Source organism: Conger conger, chromosome 2, assembly GCF_963514075.1.
Source record: "Conger conger chromosome 2, fConCon1.1, whole genome shotgun sequence".
NCBI lineage: Eukaryota > Metazoa > Chordata > Actinopteri > Anguilliformes > Congridae > Conger > Conger conger.
Genome location: NC_083761.1, coordinates 1,818,112 through 1,843,123, shown reverse-complemented (window position 1 = coordinate 1,843,123; position 25,012 = coordinate 1,818,112). Strand labels below are relative to the sequence as shown.

Genomic DNA, 25,012 nt, shown 5'->3' with positions numbered 1-25,012 from the left:
AATAATTCAAAGGTAAGCAACGAATCAGCTAGCTGGCATTATTGGACCTACGTTGCGTCCATTTATATTAAAAAGCCGTTGGTGGCGAACTAAATTTAAAATGCTTACATTTTCATTTAAAATCGTTCAACGGTAACCGTTAAGAATAATATCGAGTGGATCGTATCGAGCTATGACATCACCAGCAGGGAGAGAGAGCGAGGGAGAGTGCACTCACCGTGGCAACGGTCATCCCCACTGTTTGGTTTATTTTAAAGATCATTCCTTCGTAATTGGCACTCTCAAACTGAGGGTTGTTGTCGTTGACATCCAGGAGGGTTACGACCACATCAGCCAGGACAACGCGGTTGGGCGGGGCGTCCTCTCTTGCTTCGATCTTCAGGGAGAACACGACAAGGAAGGGAGAAAGTGCTAAACTGATCCTGAACATCATTATTTGTGAAATGACACGGTCTTTCATACTGTTCTAGGCCTACATTCAAGATATGACACTGTGCTGCCTACTGTCAGAACAGTTCAAGTATTTCAGACAGCTATGGATTAGAGTGCTCACATTTGCTGCCTGGTGGTGTTTGTGTGAACAACAAGTACTTACTGTGGAAAAACAAAAAAATATATGCAAATTTGCCACTGTCCGGCAGATCTCCCGAGGCAACAGCGGCAAATGAAGTGCAAAACCACTGTATTTTACAGTCCGTTAATTACCCAGTATTTACTGGGTTAGCACCTCAGAAATGAAAAGAGTTATGTAATAAGTACCTGTTACTGCAGTGAGAGGTATTTGCAGGGCTCCATTGGGCGGCCTGTAGCTTAGTGGTTAAGGTAAATGCCTGGGACATGCAAGGTCGGTGATTCTAATCCCGGTGTAGCCACAATAAGATCTGCACAGCCATTGGGCCCTTGAGCAAGGCCCTTAACCCTGCATTGCTCCAGGGGAGGATTGTCTCCTGCTTAGTCTAATCAACTGTACGTCGCTCTGGATAAGAGCGTCTGCCAAATGCCATTAATGTAATGTAATGTAATGTAATGAAAGAGATCTCTCGGTCTGGCGCCGCAACGGGGCCTGGGGCTCTCACCTGGAAGGAGAGTCTGGGAGTCTGCTCTCTGTCCAGGGCTGTGGAATTCTTCACCTGCAGAGCTCCGTCAGGGGTTATGGCGAACGGCACGGATTCCGGAATGATCTGCAGCGTTCCGTTGAACCCGCCCTGAGGAGTGGAGGAAGAGAGAGAGAACAGAACTGTGAATCCTTCTCGATTGCAAATGTAGGTTTTACAGGAATCCGAGCTCAAAGACTCATATAATATTCGTATAATTCGTATAATCCTCAAAGGATTAAATGTAGATTCTGTGGCAGGCGTCTGTACCTCGTCTCGGTCCGTGACCCTGACTCTCAGCACGAAGGAGCCTTCGGGGGAGTTCTCCAGGATGTCCGCGGCGTACGCGGCTGCATCGAACTCGGGCGGGTTGTCGTTCACGTCCTCGACCGTCACAAGCAGCGATGCTTCAGCCGTCTTCAGACTGTCATCAGTCTGAGCCGCCTGTCACACAAAGGCAAACTCCCGCTTATAAACCTTCAGTCAATCATCACTATTCACCTTTCAAAATGCTTCAAACTCCCGTGCCACATTATATCAAAATGACTGCTATACTATTGTTTTGTGCCCCTATTAAAACCCTACTAAATGTTTTCAACTTTCTCAATTTTCTCAACCAAAGCCAAAACCCCTTGGGATTTGGGTGGACCAACTGGACTTGGGACTGAAAGGGGTCAAGCTCTTGTGCTAATTTACTACATTTGGTACATAATTTAGTCCAGTCTCTCACCGTGACAGCCGGTGGGAAAGGACCCAGTACACAGTACCTGGATGTTCAGGGTCGCCATGGTAACTTCCTCCCTGTCCAGTCCCTTCACCACGGTGATGATGCCACTGGCAGGGTCGATGCTGAAGGAGCTGGTGTACTGATCTGGGGAGACTGGGATTCACACACACACACATATGCCAACGTACGGGCACACACACACACACGCACACACACACATACACACACACACACACACACACATGCACACACACACACACATACGCCAACGTACGGGCACACACACACACATGTACACACACACACACACACGCACATACACATACGCCAACGTACGGGCACAAACACACACACACACACACACACACACACACATGCACACATACACACACACACGCACATACACATACGCCAACGTACGGACACACACACACACACACACACACATGCACACACACACACACGCACATACACATACGCCAACGTACGGGCACACACACGCACACACACACACAAACGCCAACGTACGGGCACACACACACACATACGCCAATGTACGGGCACACACACACACACATACGCCAACGTACAGGCACACACACACACACACACACATTCACATACACACACATACACCAACGTACGGGCACAAACACACACACACACACACACATGCACACATACACATACGCCAACGTACGGACACATACACACACACACAGTCCTCAGTAGTAAGTCCTTAACCACAGCAGTGTTATCAATCCAATATGCATTCCAGGAAGTGCCACTTTTAGAAAAAAAGGCTGTGTTTGAAGCCGCATACCTGGCATACTATTCGTACTGCGTTTAAATGAAAATCGGCCTGAATGTGAGTATGAGAAGTATGCTAGTATGTGCTTTCAAACACAGCCAAATTCTGTATGCTATGATGTCTCTAAAAACAAAATCTGCATAAAATAAAACAAATAGTCCATCACTATGACTTAATGTTGATTAGATTGGCCACTTGAAAATACATGTGCTATTTAAGTGCACTCCTTAAGTGTGCTATTTGAACCCAAATACTAATGAACCCCCCTTTCCCAGGAACATGAATGTGAATGACTTTTCCCAAGCTCACTCAGGTGGACAGCAGACACAATGACGATTAAACAGACTACCTGCTCTGATGCTGTAGACCAGAGTCTGATTGATCCCGATGTCTCCATCTCTGGCCAGAATGGCTTCAGGTAGGATGCTGAGAAAGCCTCCCGTCTTCAGGAGGAATTGCAGGGGGGGAAAAATGCAGTTCTTTGAGACAGGAATTCATATTTGAAACATTTTAAAATACAAGGTGAAAATGTTAGAATGATTTTATATATATATATATATATATATATATATATATATATATATATATATATATATAATTGAAAAAAGATTTTTTTTTCAATGTTTATATATATATTTTTTTTTAACAAGCGTGCGATGCTCACCTGGTCTTCCTGAATGACGGCGCGATAAAGACTTTGGGTGAAATAGGGATTCATGTTGTCAAAGTCTTCCACTAAAATATTCACAGTGGCTGTGTCGAAAAGCCCCCCGTCATCCTATGAAAACAATTAATGTCCAAAAAAGTGTAGAAATACACACTAATTTGTCGTTTTTGTATTTACATTTTATTATACTGAAATTGTTTGTTTTTTTGTTGTTATTTTTTTTACATACCCGGGCTTCCACCGTGAATGAGTAATCAGAGACTATGTTAAAGTTAAAACGCTTTTTCAAGACGATCACTCCATTTTCGGGTCCAAACTTAAACTCGCTCATGGGAGGCTGTGAAGAACAAGAGGAATATCATGACCATGACGCTGTGAGCCTACATAGCCGATGTAAAGCAATTCCTTCCCCAAAATCCCCTTCATTGTGTTTTCTGGTCGTGTTTAGTTTTAGCCGATACAGCTTCCACGAGGCTTCGTGTTTTTCTTTTCTTTCTGTGCCTTAAGATGTTTTGTAATATGCACGTAGGTCGTTTACGTTAGTCAAAAAGCGACTTACCGTTATGGAATATGTAATCTTGTTGTTTGCTTGTGCGGCGTCTGCATCCGTGGCGAATACCTCGATTACGACTGAGTCCACCGCGAGACTCTGATCAGAGGGACAAGGTTGCAAATGGAAGCCATGGAAAACATTCAACAAAGCCCGAGAGAGACCAGACCCCAACAGTTCAAGCATTGCCATACGGAAAAATGATATGGACTGGAATGTCGCTGTTTACAAACTTTTGCACCTGATGGTATATAGGCTACAATCTTTAAATGTATAGCATTGTAGCTACTTGATAAGATGAAATGCCTTTTCCTGCTCTGAATTATACATGTAGGCCTAAAGGTTAACGTGTTTACCTCAGACACTGTTTTGGTGTATCCCCGGGGATCGAACACAGGGGCATGGTCATTCAAGTCGGTGAGAGCGAGACTCCGTGTGCTTTGAATCTGAAGGTAGATTTTAAAATAAAGATAAATAATAAACATGTTTAAATGGCAATAATTGTACATATCTTAATACCAGGTGTGTATATTGCCATACTTACAGAATTAGCGCACCGGACGGCGTAATATAGTCTACCCTGGCTCTGGATAGAGACAAAGACAGAGACACGTGAATGCTTCACTTTATGCAAATTGGATTTATTGTTTTTATGGTTGTGTACTAGCAGAACTTCGTCTTTTCCCGTTCAACAGAGCTGAGTCAGAAAAAATTAAAAATAAATAAATGTAGCCTAAACAACCTGAAATACAAAAAATGACCGAAACATACAGTAAATTTCACTTAAATCTTAAACGATAACTTGTTGTTCGTCTATGATCACGCTGGAAGATCAATCGATACCAAAACATTTTTGTTCACAACTTTCATTCCCGTCATTTCTGTTTTCCTCGGTCCTGTTGATAGCACCTCGTGTAAACTTCTCCGAAGGCCACAACATCCTCTGTCAAATTTGTGCAACAGTTGAGCCAGTCATGCATTAGATCTTACTACCATCGGGTCTCAGGCAAGAACCACGTACAAAAATGTGTTCTTAAATTGCCCATCCGAGTGATTTAAGAGTAGCATCACCTTTCCAATTCCCCTTCCGTAATCAACAAGCAATATCCGTAATCAAAATTATATCGGATGCAAAAACAACTTGCTACAGGTCGTTGTTATATCGCCTGAAAACGCACCTCTTCAAGCTGCACCTCTCACTGCCCCTCCCTACCTCCCTGTAAACCTTAATTGTTGTCTTTCTGTGATTTACTTGTGTATTAGGATGCGTAGTTTGGCTAGGCACGCAGTGTTTGACCAGGTAAGCGGTTTGCTCATACATTTGCGTGTTGTGGTATTACGCACTTTTCCCCGGTTATGGGTATGCACTTTGTACTTTGTTGTACGTCGCTCTGGATAAGAGCGTCTGCCAAATGCCATTAATGTAATGTAATGCCTGGGGGAACGCGCGACTCATTTGTACTGCAAGATGGAGACGCTGGGATTGTGGTAGTGAGTGAAGACTGAAGACTCATCTCTTCAGGCTACACCTTTCCCTCCCTAACTCACCACCATGATTAGCCTTATATATGCCATAGACTGTAATGGCACTTTTATAGTTGTATAGATGTTGTTTTTTGTATTAGTTATTGTATTGTTGTACTCGGGGTATTCTAGCTGCCAACTGTGGTATGCTAGTTTGGAAGTTGATGTATTCTTCAAGGGTTCCGATTATATCTGTATGGTTACACTAGGACTCGGAACTGTACTGTCCTCTCAGGTCCTCTTCGCACTTGTACTTGTGTTTGATCTGCACTTCGTTGTACGTCGCTCTGGATAAGAGCGTCTGCTAAATGCCATGTAATGTAGTGAGTCCTCACCTATGAATTGTAGCCCTGTTCAGCAGTGAAGTTCCCCCCTTAGATCTTTGTTTTCTTCTGTTACAGGTCAACCACCCAACCTTTATATGAAAACTGATATTGACTGGGCTCCATCATAATATTTTCTTGAAAACGGATGCCATGTCATCTAGGCCTAGTTTAACCCGTGTTTTACCGCAAAAAAATGAATGGGTTGCCATGGCCGCTTGTCCTCCAACACTTCATCGTCAAGGAAATTGTCACGTGATTAAGAACGTTTCATACATGTAACAGCAGCGTGTAGCCTGCTTGATGACACTGGACGATTACAAAAGTCTGCTGTCCGAATTCACTGTTTATTTAGTAAACTATTATGGAACGTAGACAGTCTATGATATGGACATTCACTAGTTAATGATTAGTAATGAGTGAATAGTGAGCCATTTCGGACACAGCCTTAGCCTTTCCAGGAGTCGCGCTTACCTCGATTAATGCATCTGCATCTGTATCTAGCGCCACTTTTGTGTACACGGTTGCCGTCGCGTTTTCCGGGTCAATTCTAATTTCCAAGAATTGTATATGTGAAGGAAATAAGTACTCGACCAGTTGCACGTTGTTCCCCGGCAGGACTCCAGTAAATTCCTCCACGGCTCCTGTGCCAGAAACAGCAGAAAACGGTTAGGCCTGCTTCCTCATCTGTAGTAGTTTGGATTTTGTAGTTTAGGTCATGATATAACTTTACGAGTTTTTCTGATGTGCTTCTATGGTTTTAGGCACGGGGGAAACGCACATTGTCATAAAGTCCGTGATATAGAGTGCCTGATACAAATATTTTCAGGAACAACGGTCTGATAGACGCTTGGACGACAGTTTAAAAGCGAGAGCTGTTTAGTGAATGATGGTAGCTGAATAACATAATGTAGTGTTCTCGAATTCGTATCTTCATTCCAACCAATTCATGCTGCCTTAATTGATCCCAATTACTCACTCAGCCGCATGCATTTGACTGCATTAATCAGCGAATATACGCAGCAGTTATTTAGACAGCCCAAATTACACATTTCACTTTACACGTTATGTGCAAACCTAATAATATAATACAAAAACGAATGATATAATCTAGATCGGAGGCTGGAATAAAAACCAGCATACAGCTTGAATCAGAGACCAGTGTTATAATGGGTGAAAAAGAGGACCTCACCTTCGTATCCCTCATCCACAGGTCCATATCCTGCCGAATTTCCCGACACACAATCTAGGGTTGAGGTGGCTAGAATAGAGGACACATGTTATTGTAACTAACAAGAAGCACAATCGTACCTTTCATTAGAATGTAAAATAAATGGGTGTGCTGTCATTGTTCTGTTGTACAGGGGCGTGCCTGGGACACACAAGGTCGGTGGTTCTAATCCCTGTGTAGCCACAATAAGATCCGCACAGCCGTTGGGCCCTTGAGCAAGGCCCTCAACCCTGCATTGCTCCAGGGGAGGATTGTCTCCTGCTTAGTCTGATCAACTGTAAGTCACTCTGGATAAGAGCGTCTGCCAAATGCCAATAATGTAATGTAATTAGTGAAAAGCTCAAGCTAGGTTTTGAAATAGTTGGTAGTTGTTTGACCGGTTCCGACAAGCAACCAGCACTAGCTGGTTGAGCAGCTCATACCCAGCCAGACCAGCTTTATGACCAGCTCATACACAGCTAGACCAGATTCATGACCGACTCATACCCAGCTAGACCAGCTTTATGACCAGCTCATACACAGCTAGACCAGATTCATGACCGACTCATACCCAGCTAGACCAGATTCATGACCGACTCATACCTAGCTAGACCAGATTCATGATCGACTCATACCCAGCTAGACCAGATTCATGACCGACTTATACCCAGCTAGACCAGATTCATGACCGACTCATACCTAGCTAGACCAGATTCATGATCGACTCATACCCAGCTAGACCAGATTCATGACCGACTCATACCCAGCTAGACCAGCTTTATGACCAGCTCATACACAGCTAGACCAGCTTCATGATCGACTCATACCCAGCTAGACCAGATTCATGACCGACTCATACCCAGCTAGACCAGATTCATGACCAACTCATACCCGGCTAGACCAGCTTCATGACCGACTCATACCCAGCTAGACCAGATTCATGACCAACTCATACCCAGCTAGACCATCTTTGCCACTCTTTTATAAATCTGAGATTGACTGTTATAAGTCTTGATGGACCATTTCTATTGACCGCTCTTCTATTGCCAGGTCAAGGGTTTTTATTTTATTTTATTGACAATCAATTGACATTTCCACAGAGCTACAACAATATCAACCAAAAGATCTTAACAACAAAAAAGCTTTCAAATATTATATTACAGGTGGCATTTTACTTTCTTTTTTTTCATATATTTCTTTTCACAAAGGAATACAAACTCTGCTAAAGATTAACGCTCTTAAAACTGTCATACGTTATATGCCATGAACCAACATTTTTCTGAAAATCATAAATGGCAAATCTCGAGTCTACTCACGAATGGGGGGGTTGCCTCCTGCATTCTCGGAGCAAAAACGGCATATGAGAATTAAAAATAATATAAAGTCAACGGTCCCCATACTCGCTGTAGCTCGCGGTGGTAGAAAATGGCAGCCTCAGCCTTATCCCAGGGCTTTGACCCAGCAGCTGATGGGCTTCAGGTAGGGGCTCAGGGAGAAGCCACGCCTTGGTTTTGCATAGCCTTGTAGGTTTTATGGCTTCTTATGGCCCCTCATGCAGAGATTAAAGGGTCCAAGGTACAAGCTGAAATCCAGCCGTCCTGCAGTGACAGAACAGTCTTTCGCACTGATGCGGCTATCTCCAGCCACATCTGAGGTAAAAAAAACAAAACATGATAAGATAACGGCAGCCAGAGCTGGAGTTCCCTTCATTTTTACTTCTCGAAATGTGGGGTTAAATAAGGGGAATGAGATCCAAAATGAGCTGGTCTCGCTCTGTTTTTAAATCTCTGGTAAACAATCCGTCTCTGAGGCAGTCTCATTGACATGGGGGGTGTGTATTATGACACAGGGGGTTCTGTATTATGACATGGGGGGTGTGTATTATGACACGGGGGGTTCTGTATTATGACATGGGGGGGTGTATTATGACACGGGGGGTTCTGTATTATGACATGGGGGGTTCTGTATTATGACATGGGGGGTGTGTATTATGACACGGGGGGTTCTGTATTATGACATGGGGGGTGTGTATTATGACACGGGGGGTTCTGTATTATGACACGGGGGGTTCTGTATTATGACATGGGGGGTGCTGTATTATGACATGGGAGGTGTGTATTATGACACGAGGGGTTCTGTATTATGACATGGGGGGTGTGTATTATGACATGGGGGGTGTGAATTATGACACGGGGGGTGTGTATTATGACATGGGGGGTGTGTATTATGACACAGGGGTGCTGTATTATGATCTGATTTTAACTCATGTGTTGTCATTTGTTCTATGTTTCTGTAACTTTGTATATTTTACTTGCTGCTGCCTGTCTTGGTCAGCTCGCTCTTGAAAAATAGATTCTTAATCTCAATGAGCCTATCCTGGTTAAATAAAGGTTAAATAAATTAAAATAAAATCAAACACAAGTCAAATGGTTCAAGATGAATGGTACCAAGATTGAAACTTTGCTGGACAGTTGAGCAGAACAGTATTGGGGGAATTACTCGTGACTTGGTGACAGTTTGGAGATTCTGCCCATGTAGAGCTGGCACTGCCCGTCAAACACGGCACAGCCAGTCAAACACGGCACAGCCAGTCAAACACGGCACAGCCAGTCAAACACGGCACTGCCAGTCAAACACGGCACAGCCAGTCAAACACGGCACTGCCAGTCAAACACGGCACTGCCAGTCAAACACGGCACAGCCAGTCAAACACGGCACAGCCAGTCAAACACGGCACTGCCAGTCAAACACGGCACTGCCAGTCAAACACGGCACAGCCAGTCAAACACGGCACAGCCAGTCAAACACTGCACAGCCAGTCAAACACGGCACAGCCAGTCAAACACGGCACTGCCAGTCAAACACGGCACAGCCAGTCAAACACGGCACAGCCAGTCAAACACGGCACTGCCAGTCAAACACGGCACTGCCAGTCAAACACGGCACAGCCAGTCAAACACGGCACAGCCAGTCAAACACGGCACTGCCAGTCAAACACGGCACAGCCAGTCAAACACGGCACTGCCCGTCAAACACGGCACAGCCAGTCAAACACGGCACTGCCAGTCAAACACGGCACAGCGAGGTCATGCAGAAGTGTCAGGCCCTGGCTCTGGAAGGCCACAACACCTCCTGTTATTCTTTAAAACTGCATTTAAGCCACTGACTGGCTTAAAGTCACACAACTCACTTCTAGGACCAACACTGGCGAACAACTGAAAAGAAACCACAAAAACCCGAAGACACTGTGCCCTCCTGGATTAGCCTCTCCTGATCTAAGTGCCCCAATGCAGCAAATTTAAAGGAAGTCATGCTAGCTGCCATCAATGCTATTGTTCGGTCAAAGGGCACATTGAACCATGTGAAACTGTAATTATTTTATTCCAGCCAGGATCTGATACCAAGATGTACGGGCACATTGATTCACACCTCCCCTGGAAACATAAACCGGGCCGATGGACAGCACTCCGAACGTACGCGTTGCGATAATGGGAAGTCATAAACGCGAATAATTGTTTATCTTAACCCCCAACCCCCTCAGATGATACGGTATCTTCAGTGAACTTTGATCAGCGCATCATTAATCCTGGCTAAAATATTCCGCGAATGCTCACAGATATCGTTCTGTTTCCTAGCATGCCACCTGTACTTATCTGTCACGCTTATTCATTTCATTACGTTACATTTCAGGTATTTGGCAGACTCTCTCGTCCAGAGTGATGTAGAACAAAGTGCATCCCCAGAACCAGGAACTAGTGCACGGAAAGGCCCTAGGGTTTCAAGTGCTGAGAATACAACAAAGATCAGGACTTGGGCCTCGTAGAATAATCTTACGACCAAGGATTGTATCTATAAAACTGTTTTAGGAAACACAACGCTAAAGAATACTATACACTTACTGTATGTAGGAACAACAATAAACCACCGACCCCTGAATTACAGTATATTCGCAATTTGTCGTCACCCTGAATGAAACACTTTAAAGTGCAAGAGAATACAACACAAACTCTATTTTCACAAGAATGCATTATTCTTTGGTCGTCTGATAAACAAAACCTTTAATTAAAAATGCAATTTATAATTATTTTCTTTTTTATTTTACGTGTTCGTCCCGTTGACATTAAAAAATCTAAATCTGCCAAGAAGGCAGCAGCGCATAAAGTTACAGACAATATAAAACCAAAACACGTCGCTATGAGAGAGCATCATAGAGAGGAGAAGAGAGGGCTAAATAAAATAAGAAAATGAAAAAGAAATTTACGAAATTTAAGCGAAAGAAAATGTGAAAGTGATATTAATTTAAAAGCTAAATTTAATTTTGACAACGATTGACAGAGCAGGGAGGGGCTCTCCCGAGATCGTCTCCCACTGGGAGGTTTTTTTGGAGGGGCTCAACTGATTTGGACATTGAAGCGCAAAACAGTCTGCCCTTTTTTGACTGCGCTTGTTTCATTAAAAAAAGGTTTTACGCCACTCGAAACACGATCTTCTTCTTTCTGTTTTCCCATTTCCCTATAAAACAGGTCTCTGTCAAAAGCAAAAGTAATAGCACACATGAAATAGAATCTAATTGCATTTTGACACGGTGCTGATAATATTCTTGTCACATTTGAGTGCATCGGTGGTGCATCCTAGCACCATCTCGTACATGCGGGAACACGCATGGTAGGCGTTGTCTTGGTATCTGCGTGTCATGTGTATATTTAGCTGGTTTTTAAAAATATTTTTGTTAATACTTAGTTATTTTTACAGTTCACAATGTGGGGCATATCTGGATGATCCTGAAAGACAGTTGACACAGTGAGATCTCGTTTTCCGTAGATCTGCTTCTCTTTTAGGTATAAAATCTGAACTGTAGTCCATGGTGTGTTCTTGTGCCGGTATATGAGAAAACTGCCCTCGCATTCTGTCACTACATTCTGTCAAAAACAACCCTGTTCGGGTTCAAAAGAAAAAACGACTCCAGTACTGCCATCTAGTGTCACAAACACAATACAGCTGGAAAAAAAGCGTGGAAAAGTATTTGAATCCAGGTCTGCCTGCAACATGTGTACTAAGGCTAGCACCCTCCTAAACCCTATCTATTAGAAACTACTCGCACACAGATGTTTTGTTTTCAAACCTTTTTATTGCCAAAATAATTATGAGTATAATTTTTCTATTTTACATTACTAACCATGGTATGATTAATCTTCCAAAATCAGGCCACTTCGGATAGACAAATGTGACATTTAAGGTCGGTTTTTATCAGTTTTGATACAGTATCTCAGTACAGATTGTTATGCAAAAGGTGAACCAATTCCCAGATTTAAAAGAGCTTACAACAAAAAGGGGACAAGCAATTAAAAAAAAAATTAAGTCAAAGCAATTTTTTTTTCTTTGTGTTTTGTTTTTTTTTACAAATTAAATCAGCATTTTCTTTCATGTCGACACATGCAACTTGCCTTTAACATTTCAACATTTGAACGAGCTGATCTCCAGACGTGTGCAAAACCCTTCAGAACATCCACACTGGCTCAACTGATATGGACATCGAAGCACAAAACCGTCTCAACAAGAAGCCATTTTGAACAAAGTCACTCGGCTCTTATTACAGCAGAATAACTTCAATAATGGAGAGCAGGTGACACAGCTGCCGTGACTAACATGACAAAATCAAGACCAATTGTTGGAAGGATAAACTTTACAACGATGTTATAGACGGCCATTTAAGGCACCTTGATCAGGGAGAAAATGAAACTTAGGGAACGTGCATGGTTGGCCATATCGAAGTTACTATACACAGCCTTTAGAGGGTGCTTGGTTCATCAAACCACTTTCCAGAGGGTTTTATTCAATCACTTACTGACCCTTTTCAAGTTAAAATGACCTGATAATTGTACCTACAGCTACAGTCATTAGTGCCCTGTGAAGCAGACTTATGGCTTTGAGCGAATCACACTTAAAGGTACAACAGGTTAGATTTTTGTTAAAACGTTGTTACAAGACCATTGTAAATCCCTTAATATCATTGAAAAAGGCTCACTGACATGTTCACTCACCCTCTGCCTGTGTTCATAGTCCTTAAATTCAGGTTTAAAAATAGGCAGTTGACGCCCAACACACTGTACCAAAACATTGTATAACTGTACAATAATTCTAGCTCATAGGTTCTAATTGCCACAGCTAATGGCGTTTCAACGTCAGTGCATTTACAGAAAAGGGGGAGGGATAAATAGTGTTGTGGTTTGAGCATGTTTGTTGCTGTTATTCCTCTCTTGACCGTTAGAAATGACCTATTGTACCTTTAACTTTACCACATGCATGTTCACACAGCGCATACAACATCCTCTTCATTTCTGCTTTGCATCAAATCTGTACATCATGTATTTATTCATCTACAGCAGCATTCATGTTCTGTACACCAGGGATGGACAACTCCAGGGCCACAGTGTCTGCAGGTTTAACTCCAGTCCTGGAGGGCTGCAGTGTCTGCAGGATTTTGCTGCCACCAGTTACCATGGCTCAGTCAGCTAATTAGCCATATGCACCATGATCGATTCACCCATGAATTAGACCACAACAAAATGCAACAAGAAAAGAAAATGTATCAGCTGCTGTTTCTGTGTATATCACGGAATGTGGCTATAAATGAGAGATCATGTAAATGATTGGGCTTATTACATTTAAGAGCAGAAGTTGGTCTGAAATCCAGAAACAGAAACACTCCTGCTGAACATCCTTCACTATTCTGATTTTGACCACTTTCCAAGACATAATATAATAATATATCGGATAAGCGTAATTAAGGACAGTGGAAGTTTCGCTGCGTTCCCAGTTATCATACATTTCACACTGAAGATGCTTTCAGACACTTTTTCCACAGTTTTTTTTTTTTTTTAAGAACATAAATTTATAAGAACTAAAGAACTCGTCAAACAAATGTACATACTACCCACACAAAGCTTTAAGTGTCAGTGCACTATGCAGTATGCAGTACGCAGTATGCAGTATGTCACTCCGTGCTGCTGAGTTATACTGCCCGCATTCTCCACCAAATCAGCAAACATCCGTGCGGGGCGAGATTTCACCCGCATTCTTTAAATGCCCAGTACAGTAATCGGCAATTGAGCCAAAACCCAACTCACATCAGATTTGTGAAGACCCCAGACTGCTTTTCGCCTGTCCCCACAGACGGTTAAAGTAGAGCCAGTCCATCCCCCCCCACACCCGATACAGAAAGGAAAAGGAGACATTCGGGCAGGTGGGCTGACAGGAGAAGGAGACATTCGGACAGGTGGGCTGACAGAAGGAGACATTGGGACAGGTGGGCTGACAGGAAAAGGAGACATTGGGGCAGGTGGGCTGACAGAAGGAGACATTGGGGCAGGTGGGCTGACAGGAGAAGGAGACATTCGGGCAGGGGGGCTGGAGAGTCTCTCTCCCTGCAGCGATAAGGCCTCACAGGTCCATCCTGTCGGCCGTGTCAGCGGGCGGCAGGGCGGGGCCCGCCGGGACCTCCCTGAACACGGACTCCAGCTCCTCCTCCTGCTCCTCCTCCTGCTCCCCAAGGCCGAGGCGGGCGGGGCCGCGGAGAGGGGGCGGTCCCGGCGGTTGCTGTGACGACGGCGGTTGTTCCGGCACCGCGGCGGACTCCAGCTCCGCCTGCCTCCTGCCCCTCCTCTTCCCCAGGACCTTCACGTAGTTGGCGGGCACGAGGCCCGTGCTCTGCCCGTCAGCGCTGGCCAGCAGCCAGCCTCGAACCCTGGGCTGCTGCTCTGTAACCAACGACAACGAGACCAAGCCCGATTTATGAGGCGCTGTTTGTCGACCTTTTGCACTTATAGTTCAGAGACCTTGTGCTTTGCTACTGTAACAACTGGCGTCTCCTAAAACCCGTCCATTTTGCTAGCTACGTAAAACAAAACTTTTTCATTCATAAAAGCAAGTAGCCTAGGAAACTAGTATCCTCGCCATGGCAACCTTTTTTTTTGTTTCAGCCAACCAATGACAACTGCGTGACACCTCTGACGTTACAACACACCCGTCAATCATACTCAACAATTTGCATCATTTTTTTGTCCATGGACAAGCGTAAATTAGCCTTGAGAGCGTGTTCATCAGCTCTGGTTCCTCAGCTCAGTGCCTTCATACCACCCAAGGACATCTTCTACAATTACCTGCCAATAAATCTAGGGGGTCTGAAACATCTCTAGAGAGGGAGAGAGCGCTGACATCAATTACGTATTGTGTGACACACTTTAATCCAAAAAAATGCATTCTAAATGAACATTAAAAATACAAATAAAGGAATTTTACAACAATTGAAAAGCAAGCGCTGTTGACGTTTTTTTAAGACCTTTGTGGGAAATGTTTTGTACGAAGCGCAGGTCAAGGCAAATAGCGGCACGTTTAAGCGATGAAAGTGACCCTGAAACGGGCGGAAGGCCTGAAGGCTGAACCCGACCAGGTGAACTCCCCTCGCTGTCCCGCGGCTCACCCTTGGGCGCCAGGTTCAGCATGTCTCCCGCGCGCACGGAGATCTCCTCCTCAGAAGCGGCGGTGAAGTCGAACTCCGCCCTGGCGACCACGTGCTCGTCCTCCCCACTCGCCCAGTTTGTGGCTGCGCCGGGGGAAAAGAAGAGAAGAAGAATCATGACTGGGGCAGCCTGTAGCCTAGAGGCTAAGGTCCATGACTGGGGCAGCCTGTAGCCTAGTGGCTAAGGTACATGACTGGGGCAGCCTGTAGCCTAGTGGCTAAGGTACATGACTGGGGCAGCCTGTAGCCTAGTGGCTAAGGTACATGACTGGGGCAGCCTGTAGCCTAGTGGCTAAGGTACATGACTGGGGCAGCCTGTAGCCTAGTGGCTAAGGTACATGACTGGGGCAGCCTGTAGCCTAGTGGCTAAGGTACATGACTGGGGCAGCCTGTAGCCTAGTGGCTAAGGTACATGACTGGGGCAGCCTGTAGCCTAGTGGCTAAGGTACATGACTGGGGCAGCCTGTAGCCTAGTGGCTAAGGTACATGACTGGGGCAGCCTGTAGCCTAGTGGCTAAGGTACATGACTGGGGCAGCCTGTAGCCTAGTGGCTAAGGTACATGACTGGGGCAGCCTGTAGCCTAGTGGCTAAGGTACGTGACTGGGGCAGCCTGTAGCCTAGTGGCTAAGGTACATGACTGGGGCAGCCTGTAGCCTAGTGGCTAAGGTGCATGACTGGGGCAGCCTGTAGCCTAGTGGCTAAGGTGCATGACTGGGGCAGCCTGTAGCCTAGTGGCTAAGGTACATGACTGAGGCAGCCTGTAGCCTAGTGGCTAAGGTACATGACTGAGGCAGCCTGTAGCCTCGTGGCTAAGGTACATGACTGGGGCAGCCTGTAGCCTAGTGGCTAAGGTGCATGACTGGGGCAGCCTGTAGCCTAGTGGCTAAGGTACATGACTGGGGCAGCCTGTAGCCTAGTGGCTAAGGTACATGACTGGGGCAGCCTGTAGCCTAGTGGCTAAGGTACATGACTGGGGCAGCCTGTAGCCTAGTGGCTAAGGTACATGACTGAGGCAGCCTGTAGCCTAGTGGCTAAGGTACATGACTGAGGCAGCCTGTAGCCTAGTGGCTAAGGTACATGACTGAGGCAGCCTGTAGCCTAGTGGCTAAGGTACGTGACTGAGGCAGCCTGTAGCCTAGTGGCTAAGGTACATGACTGGGGCAGCCTGTAGCCTAGTGGCTAAGGTACATGACTGAGGCAGCCTGTAGCCTAGTGGCTAAGGTACGTGACTGAGGCAGCCTGTAGCCTAGTGGCTAAGGTACATGACTGAGGCAGCCTGTAGCCTAGTGGCTAAGGTACATGACTGGGACCTGGAAGATTGGTGGTTCAAGCCCTGGTGTAGCCACAATAAGACGTGCGCCATTGTCGGGATTGTCCCCAGCTTAGACTAATCAACTGTAAATCGCTTTGGATGAAAGCGTCATCTAAATAACAGCAGTGTAATGTAACTGAATGATGGAAGGTGTATCTTTGCACAGAAAAGTCTACACATCATGGCCTACTGTTTGCACAACCGCTTTGAGTTCTAATTTACCATTTTTCAGTAGTATGGAACCAAAGATGTCATCTACGTATATGCTCATACAATTATAACAGTTTCCATTTGTGTCCCCTCATTCTGCCAACAAAACCATTCATCACCTGTAGTTCACTTTATAAACCCCGTTAATGAATATGAAAGCTTCATAGCGTGTAAACCCCCTTACTGATCTCCTCTGCCCCCTCGGTGGAGCTCAGCAGCTTCCAGATGAGGTAGGGCCCGCCGAGGATGACGGTGAAGAAGAGGAAGATGGGCCAGGACTTGACGGAGTTCCCGGCGGGGTCCGCCGCCCCCCCCAGCCCCCCCGCCCCCCCCGACACGGCCACGGCGCCAGCGCTGTCGGCCCACAGGTCCTCCGCCTCCGAGGTCCTCCGCAGTCCCAGGATCCTCTGCAGCCGGCGGTACAGGTAGCGCAGCGTGCGCACCAGCGCGAAGGCGGAGAACACCTTGGTGAAGTGCAGCCTGAGGCGGGAGAAGTGGTTGGCCACGTCCAGCACGGCGCGGAAGCTGTTGTACACGGCGGAGAAGGTGGCGTCCATCATCATGCTGACGGAGGAGAAGGCGTGCACGATGCTCTCGATGGACTGGAAGGCCCCGCGGCTGCTCTCCTCCGCCTGCCGCACGAAGCGGCTGGGGGCCGGCTCCTCCGCGCGGTAGTGCCCGTAGCCCAGCCCGCCGTACGGGCTGTAGCCGCCGTACAGGGAGCCCCCGTACCCCCCGTAGGGGGAGGAGAGCGAGCCGTACGCGGGCCGGTACGCCGACAGGCCCGACGGCTGCACGGCCCGGGGCGGGACGGGCGGCGCCACCCGCGTCATCACCGGGGGACCCGGCCTGGAGAATCGGGCCGGGCCCAGATCCGTGGACCTGAGGAGGGGGATGGAAGTGTTAGTTAAAGGGGACAGTGGGTCATTTCTGACTCCTGACGGTCAAGAGAGGAACTGCAGCAACAAACACCCTCAAACCGCAACACTGTTTATCCCTCCCCATTCTCTGTGAACGCGCCGACGTTGACCCAGCCCCAAGCCCCATATAAAGTGCCCCCCCCCACCCAAATCCAAAGGTTATTTGGCTTTGGTTGAGACAATTTAGTCGGGTTTTAATAGGGGCTCAACAATAGTATAGCAGTCATTTTGATTGGTTGAGAATGTACACGGTTGAGAGCGCCATACGGGATTTTACAGCAGTTAAGCTTGAGTGGCACTATTCGGTTAAAGGCAGCTCCTTAAAAAACAGTCTGTCTTAAATAAAAAAATAAAAAAGTACCAAAAGACAATACATCCCGAACTGTCACTGGGGACTACTTGCTGTGCGTTTCTAACCACTGACAACCCAGTCAACCAAGAGTGATGGATTTAGAATGCATCTCAGATTTGATCAGATTAATATTTAAAAACTACAAGACGTTCAGCACATCATTAATGCCCTGCATTAATCCCAGAACACCATTGCATAGGTAAGCCCTGGTGAAAAATACAGGTATGACCGGTTCTTTCAAAAACTAGCTTAAGATGTTTATATTTGCAGCAGGTAATAGCGACAGAATCGGACGTGGTCGGTAGGTTAACATTGCCTCTGTACGCAAAATTGCCTTTCCAAAATCTCGCTACACAATACGCAATTTAAGTCTGGCGACGAAAGCAAACTTTGCAGTCAAATGGCCGTAGCTGGGCCACGGGTAAAATTGACTCTGAACGAATGCTAATATAGGCTAAACGTCACGTTACCCTGTTTGCTCAAGTTTTGTGCCGATTTGAACCAATCTCGCCACCGTCTCATGACAGCGAAATTGTCGTTAATGTTCAAGCAACTTTATGCATTAATGCAAAGATTTCCTAGCTTGACAGCATACAGATGTGGTAATAAGTGGCAACGTTCTCGTTTGTCTCGCAATTCGTGTCACTTATCCGACGACGTCTTGGTAGTACCAGCGAGCCGTCTTGCTAGCCAGCATAGCGACAAGGTGTCGTTAGCTTGTCATACCAGGCCCAACAAATAGTAACACTGAATTGTACGCACTGATAGTTGGCTGGTCCTGGAATCGCGCCTGGTATCCGTCTTTCCCAAGGCTTTGGAGGAGGCTGCGACGCCATCCTTCAAAATATCACAACAAAACTATACTGTTTACTGCTAGCACACCTAATCCTAGAATGGATCGCGAACTTCGGACGGCTCTGAACAGGAAATAAGTCGCAATAAGAAGGCGGTTACTTCCTGTAACATTAATTTTCATAATAAAAGTTACAAATTATGTTTTCTTATATTGTTTTAGTCGTATGGAACCAAAAAATACATCTGCGTATATAGTCAATCATAACAGTAATTGTGTATTCGTAAGTCTTCATTATTAAAAATCTTATCACTTAGTCAACCAAATTTGTTAGTTCCATTCTGCTGTCTGTAGAAATATTGTTCTCCTACAAAAGGCGTATTATGTTCAGCTTGACGGGGCTCGACCGGACCCACAAAACTGTGTAACTAAGCATAACTGAGAACGAATCGATGCATAAGTTCTTATTTTGTTCCGTGAAGGGTCCCAAATGAATCGCTGAAGCAGAAACTAGGCTATACTAGTAGAGTTCCAAATATCGAACCCAGGTGTGGAAATATGAAAGGGTCTGTCGGGAAATTACCTTGTTGGGCATACGCCTAATTAAAACACGAAGCGCATAGTTTAGTTTATATTCAACTACATTTATGTATCTGATATTTCTGCTTCCATTATCTATTAATTAGCTGTCGTTGCTGGTGATCTGGAATCGATTTGTTTTCCCTTGACGTGAGCGAAGTCGGACGCATTGCATGCAATCTGTGACAGCAGCAAGGTAGCCAGTTAGCAGATGTTAGCCATGTATAAATTGTATTTTCTATTTAGGTAACGTTAGCATCCGTGTTTGCTAACCAAGTAGATAGCACGGTGAGTTTGCAAAAGGTCTGAATGGGTGTGGCTTCGCATATTTCTCGCAAGAAAAAAAAAATATTGGTATGGTTAGTTTGGTCTTAGCTACAAATATAGTGTGGCCAACTGAATAGTTCATAGTTAGCTAGCAACTAATGTTAGCTATTATAGCTACACAAGTTAACGGATCTAACTTGTTGGTTAGTTTCTTCACACTACACAGTATTTGGTGTAAGTATTCTGTCTTCATTTGGACCAGGAGCATTATATTTGCCTCTACCTGGTAAATAGGATGGCTAGCTAGTTAGCCAGTACTAAAACCAAAGCACGTTTCTCGGAGGATGGGAAGTCCAGCGTTGGGTCACAGTAACCTATGTTCTTAAAGCCGCTAACACACGGAGATAACAACAGTGTCACAACGAGTGACTCGACTTCTAACAAATCAGCATTGATGTGTGCGCCACCATGATGATAGACTGGTATAAACCAGGGGCAGCCTGTAGCCTCGTGGCTAAGGTACATGACAGGGACCCTTAATCGCCGGTGTAGCGACGATACGGCCTTTGCAGCTGTTGGGCCCTCGAGCAAGGCCCTTAACCTCACATTACTCCAGGGGGGATTGTCCCCCTGCTTAGTCAAATCAACTGTACGTCGCTTTGGATAAAACCGTCAGCTAACTAACCGTAATGTATTAAGCCGATAAGTAATGTAGTAGATTACATCGGTAATGACAAAGGTTAAAAAAAAAGAAGAAAAAAAAAAAAGGGGGGGGGGTTTGTATTCGGCGCTGTTGTGCAGTCGTACCAGGAGTTCCTTGTACTTTGAAGAAAGATACTTTTTTTTATATACTGCATCTAAAAAGTGGTCTCAAACTCTGCGCATGGAAGGGCCGTGTCGTGTGTATGCGGGTTTTTATTCCAGCCTCAGATCTAGATTACAGTAGCTATATAATGAGTTCAATTATTTGCTGAATTACAGCTGTAGGTTTGCGCATGAATTGAAACGTGTAATTTGTGTTGTCTAAGTAACAACTGTTGCTTATATTCTGTGCTGTAATGCAGCTAAATGCTTATGGCTGAATGAGTAATTAGAATCAATCAAGGCAGCACTAATTGGTTGGAATGAAAACCTGCATACACGGGGCCCTCCATGGCAACGAGTTTGAGACCACTGAGGGTGTTATGATGTGTTAAAATGGCGTTTTGCGTGTGCGTGTGCGTTATGTGTATGTATGTAGAGTCAGGACCAAGCCATGCTGCCGTTGAAGGTGAAGGATCGGCCCATCGTGCACGCGCTGTTAGCCGCCGGCTGCTGCGCGCGGTGCGTGCTGAGGTTCTGCTGCGTCGGGCTGCAGTCTGCCTATCGTCAGACCTACGAGGTACACGTCATTTCCATTTCAAATGTACCATGCGAAGTTAACCCCAGTGATTTATCTTATGGTCAGATGGTACACATTCCACCATGGGCCCGTTCCACAAATCGGGATTACTGACTTTGACGGATAACTGCACAAAGTAACCCAGAACAGCTTTTTTATTTTTTATTTTTATTTTTTTACTTCAGTCCCTATGTTCCAGATTTGGGCGAGATCCGGGTTTTTGTCCAGATTCAGTGCAGTTATCCACCTAATTCAGTAACCCTGCTTTGTGGGTCTTACTCAGTGCAGTTATCCAGCTAACTCAGTAACCCTGCTTTCTGGGTTTTACTCAGTGCAGTTATCCGGCTAACTCAGTAATCCTGCTTTGTGGAACAGACTCCATGTCATTATTTCTGACTGCCCACATTTCACAGCTTGCACTCACTGTATGTGCTCTGCTGTGGGAAAAGATGATGATTAAATGCTCATTTGTAATGTGAATGTTGTGAAATGTTTAGATGTGTGTTTGTGGTGTTCTCCAGGACCTGGCGAGGGAGCTCGACGTCTTCATGAGTGAGGGGGGGGATAAACCCCCTGAAGCCACGGCACAGGACCCCCCGGGCGACCCCCCGTGTAAGAAAGCCAGACTGGAGACCGAGCAGGGCAACACTGGGGCCGGAGACCAGGCAGGGGCCCCTGGAGACCAGGCAGGGGCCCCGGGACCCCGGCCGGAGACGGGCTCAGGCACTGCGGAGCCCGGGGTGTGTGTGGTGTGTCTGGGGGTGCTGCAGCACTACTGTGACCACGCCTTCGCCAGACGGGTACGCTCATTACATTACATTACATTACATTACATTAGTGGCATTTGGCAGACGCTCTTATCCAGAGCGACGTACAGTTGATTGGAATAAGCAGGAGACAATCCTCCCCTGGAGCAATGCAGGGTTAAGGGCCTTGCTCAAGGGCCCAACGGCTGTGCGGATCTTATTGTGGCTACACCGGGATTAGAACCACCGACCTTGCGTGTCCCGGTCACTTACCTTAACCACTACGCTACAGGCCGTTCAGGGGGCTGAAGTCACGGCAGCAGGAGTGGGAGTTAGTCGCCCTTTCCCACCCGACTCCTGGAAAAGGAGATTTTTATGTCATCGTGTACCAGTAGGCGTGTACATGTCTGTGAATTTCCCTCCAATCAGTGTCCTTTCATGTCGCATCCTCATTTGCCGTTGGTTAAATCGACTGGAACCTCACTCGTGTGTACGTCACGTCACTGGTGTTTTAGCTTGTCTTGAGGAATACACCATGGAGGAAAAGCTCTTCATCGCATCTTTGTGTGTTTTTTCGTGTTGTGGATAGGCTGACAGACTGCCCCATGACGCCCCATTATTGGTCCATGATGTCTTTTCTGTTGTTTTTATTGTGTCCGTCCAGCCCAAAGTGGTGATAATCACACATTATCGCTGTGTTGCCGGTGTCAGACGGTGATAATCACGCTGTGTTGCCGGTGTCAGGCGGTGATAATCACACATTATCGCTGTGTTGCTGGTGTCAGGCGGTGATAATCATGCTGTGTTGCCGGTGTCAGGCGGTGATAATCACACATTATCGCTGTGTTGCCGGTGTCAGGCGGTGATAATCATGCTGTGTTGCCGGTGTCAGGCGGTGATAATCACACATTATCGCTGTGTTGCCGGTGTCAGGCGGTGATAATCTTGCTGTGTTGCCGGTGTCAGGCGGTGATAATCACACATTATCGCTGTGTTGCCGGTGTCAGGCAGTGATAATCTTGCTGTGTTGCCGGTGTCAGGCGGTGATAATCACACATTATCGCTGTGTTGCAGGTGTCAGGCGGTGATAATCACACATTATCGCTGTGTTGCCGGTGTCAGGCGGTGATAATCATGCTGTGTTGCCGGTGTCAGGCGGTGATAACCATGCTGTGTTGCCGGTGTCAGGCGGTGATAATCACACATTATCGCTGTGTTGCCGGTGTCAGGCGGTGATAATCACACATTATCGCTGTGTTGCCGGTGTCAGGCGGTGATAATCATGCTGTGTTGCCGGTGTCAGGCGGTGATAATCACACATTATCGCTGTGTTGCCGGTGTCAGGCGGTGATAATCACACATTATCGCTGTGTTGCCGGTGTCAGGCGGTGATAATCACACATTATCGCTGTGTTGCCGGTGTCAGGCGGTGATAATCACACATTATCGCTGTGTTGCCGGTGTCAGGCGGTGATAATCACACATTATCGCTGTGTTGCCGGTGTCAGGCGGTGATAATCACACATTATCGCTGTGTTGCCGGTGTCAGGCGGTGATAATCACACATTATCGCTGTGTTGCCGGTGTCAGGCGGTGATAATCACACATTATCGCTGTGTTGCCGGTGTCAGGCGGTGATAATCACACATTATCGCTGTGTTGCCGGTGTCAGGCGGTGATAATCACACATTATCGCTGTGTTGCCGGTGTCAGGCGGTGATAATCACACATTATCGCTGTGTTGCCGGTGTCAGGCGGTGATAATCACACATTATCGCTGTGTTGCCGGTGTCAGGCGGTGATAATCATGCTGTGTTGCCGGTGTCAGGCGCTGATAATCACACATTATCGCTGTGTTGCCGGTGTCAGGCGGTGATAATCTTGCTGTGTTGCCGGTGTCAGGCGGTGATAATCACACATTATCGCTGTGTTGCCGGTGTCAGGCGGTGATAATCACACATTATCGCTGTGTTGCAGGTGTCAGAGGCCGTGACTGCTGAGGGATATCAGTTTGACAGTCTAGTGCTGTCCGTGTCACTTCCTGCTCAGCTGTCCGTCAGAGAGGTGAGTTCCTGTTTGTCTCATCATGGTATGCAGAGCCATTTCTGACATAATGTGGCTTAACATGGGTAAATAATCACATCGAACATGAAGAGCCTGAGTAATGCTTTGATCAAGATTATGGTTGGAACTAAAAGCAGCATGCACAGGGGTCCCCTTGGACCGAGTTTGAGAACCACTGCTAAGCCAGCTTTTTATTTTCAGCCTAAATGTAATTTCTTGCAGTGTGTACTTCTAGTTTTGGCCACTAGGTGGTAGGAGTGTACCGTTTTCAGTGTTTCATCTTTCTGGAAGCGCTAGATTCCGATACTTTATTTACAACTGTATTTCTCAGCGGAACTTCAATTAATTTATTTATTTGCAACCTTCTATGTACATTATAAATGGCCAGATGGCCATTTAAGAAATATATGGGCATAAATGTGGGCCCAGATCCTACAATCTCAACATCTAAGAACAGTGCTGGAAAACTCAGTGAATATTAGTTGGTTGTTATAAATATGATTTAGAACAACTTATAGATTGGCGCCGCCATTTTGTCCTTTTATACATTTCCCCAACATTGAATAAACACAGCAAAGGCTTATAACTTCAGAAATAAGCTGACAGTGCATGTACCAATGTATTGCATGTACTCAATTGGCAATTGGGTGTATTTTAATTACAGAAGAAATTGTTCTCTGAAAGTGATCATTTTACTTGTTTATGCGTAACTGAAACATGACGCCTGTTAAATAATGTAATGTAATACTCATGAAATATGTGCCTTTCCAGTGTATTGTAACAGGGGTGTTGTAGAGATCACACAGACTTACAGTGCATTCAGTGACATTACTGTTCACGAGCGTCACCGTTGTGGTTTTTTTGATGATTCGTGTTGGTCGTATTACGTCTTAACGCATGACGGCTTCGGTCTGGCCGCTCGCTGCAGTTCCTGTGTTGATAAAACGTGAGCCGGAGGTGTCA

General features: G+C 45.9%; 2 protein-coding genes and 2 long non-coding RNA genes across 4 annotated transcripts in view; 1 reads left to right on the top strand and 3 right to left on the bottom strand.

Annotated features, from left to right (window-relative positions):
* Positions 1–260: 260 nt before the first annotated feature.
* LOC133122820 (uncharacterized) lies at positions 261–1,439 on the bottom strand. The gene is made up of 3 exons (XR_009708148.1): positions 1,365–1,439; positions 1,077–1,205; positions 261–376 (listed from the first exon to the last, which is right to left on the bottom strand). It is a non-coding gene; the product is annotated as an uncharacterized LOC133122820 (long non-coding RNA).
* A 2,088-nt stretch (positions 1,440–3,527) lies between these two features.
* Positions 3,528–4,528, bottom strand: LOC133122819 (uncharacterized). Its single transcript, XR_009708147.1, has 4 exons — positions 4,394–4,528; positions 4,206–4,295; positions 3,859–3,948; positions 3,528–3,636 (listed from the first exon to the last, which is right to left on the bottom strand). It is a non-coding gene; the product is annotated as an uncharacterized LOC133122819 (long non-coding RNA).
* A 7,486-nt stretch (positions 4,529–12,014) lies between these two features.
* pex13 (peroxisomal biogenesis factor 13) lies at positions 12,015–19,485 on the bottom strand. The gene is made up of 4 exons (XM_061233014.1): positions 18,982–19,485; positions 17,132–17,829; positions 15,386–15,508; positions 12,015–14,663 (listed from the first exon to the last, which is right to left on the bottom strand). The coding sequence occupies exons 1-4, from the start codon at positions 19,053–19,055 to the stop codon at positions 14,347–14,349; spliced, it is 1,212 nt and encodes a 403-aa protein (XP_061088998.1). The 5' UTR covers positions 19,056–19,485; the 3' UTR covers positions 12,015–14,346.
* Positions 19,486–20,238: 753 nt separating this feature from the next.
* pus10 (pseudouridine synthase 10) overlaps positions 20,239–25,012 on the top strand; it is a 19,969-nt gene continuing 15,195 nt past the window's right edge. The window contains 4 exon segments of the mRNA XM_061233019.1: positions 20,239–20,377; positions 21,099–21,239; positions 21,761–22,039; positions 23,963–24,049. Coding sequence (XP_061089003.1) covers positions 20,327–20,377; positions 21,099–21,239; positions 21,761–22,039; positions 23,963–24,049 — 558 coding nt within the window. The 5' untranslated portion in view covers positions 20,239–20,326.

Bases quoted from the DNA above. Each gene is read 5' to 3' on its own strand.
- pex13 (XM_061233014.1), bottom strand. From the start codon at position 19,055: ATGGCGTCGCAGCCTCCTCCAAAGCCTTGGGAAAGACGGATACCAGGC. The intron at 17,830-18,981 runs GTGCGTACAATT...CCCCCTCCTCAG, and splicing joins CCAGGACCAGCCAACTATCA to GTCCACGGATCTGGGCCCGG. The intron at 15,509-17,131 runs GTAAGGGGGTTT...CCCCCGGCGCAG, and splicing joins CGAGGGGGCAGAGGAGATCA to CCACAAACTGGGCGAGTGGG.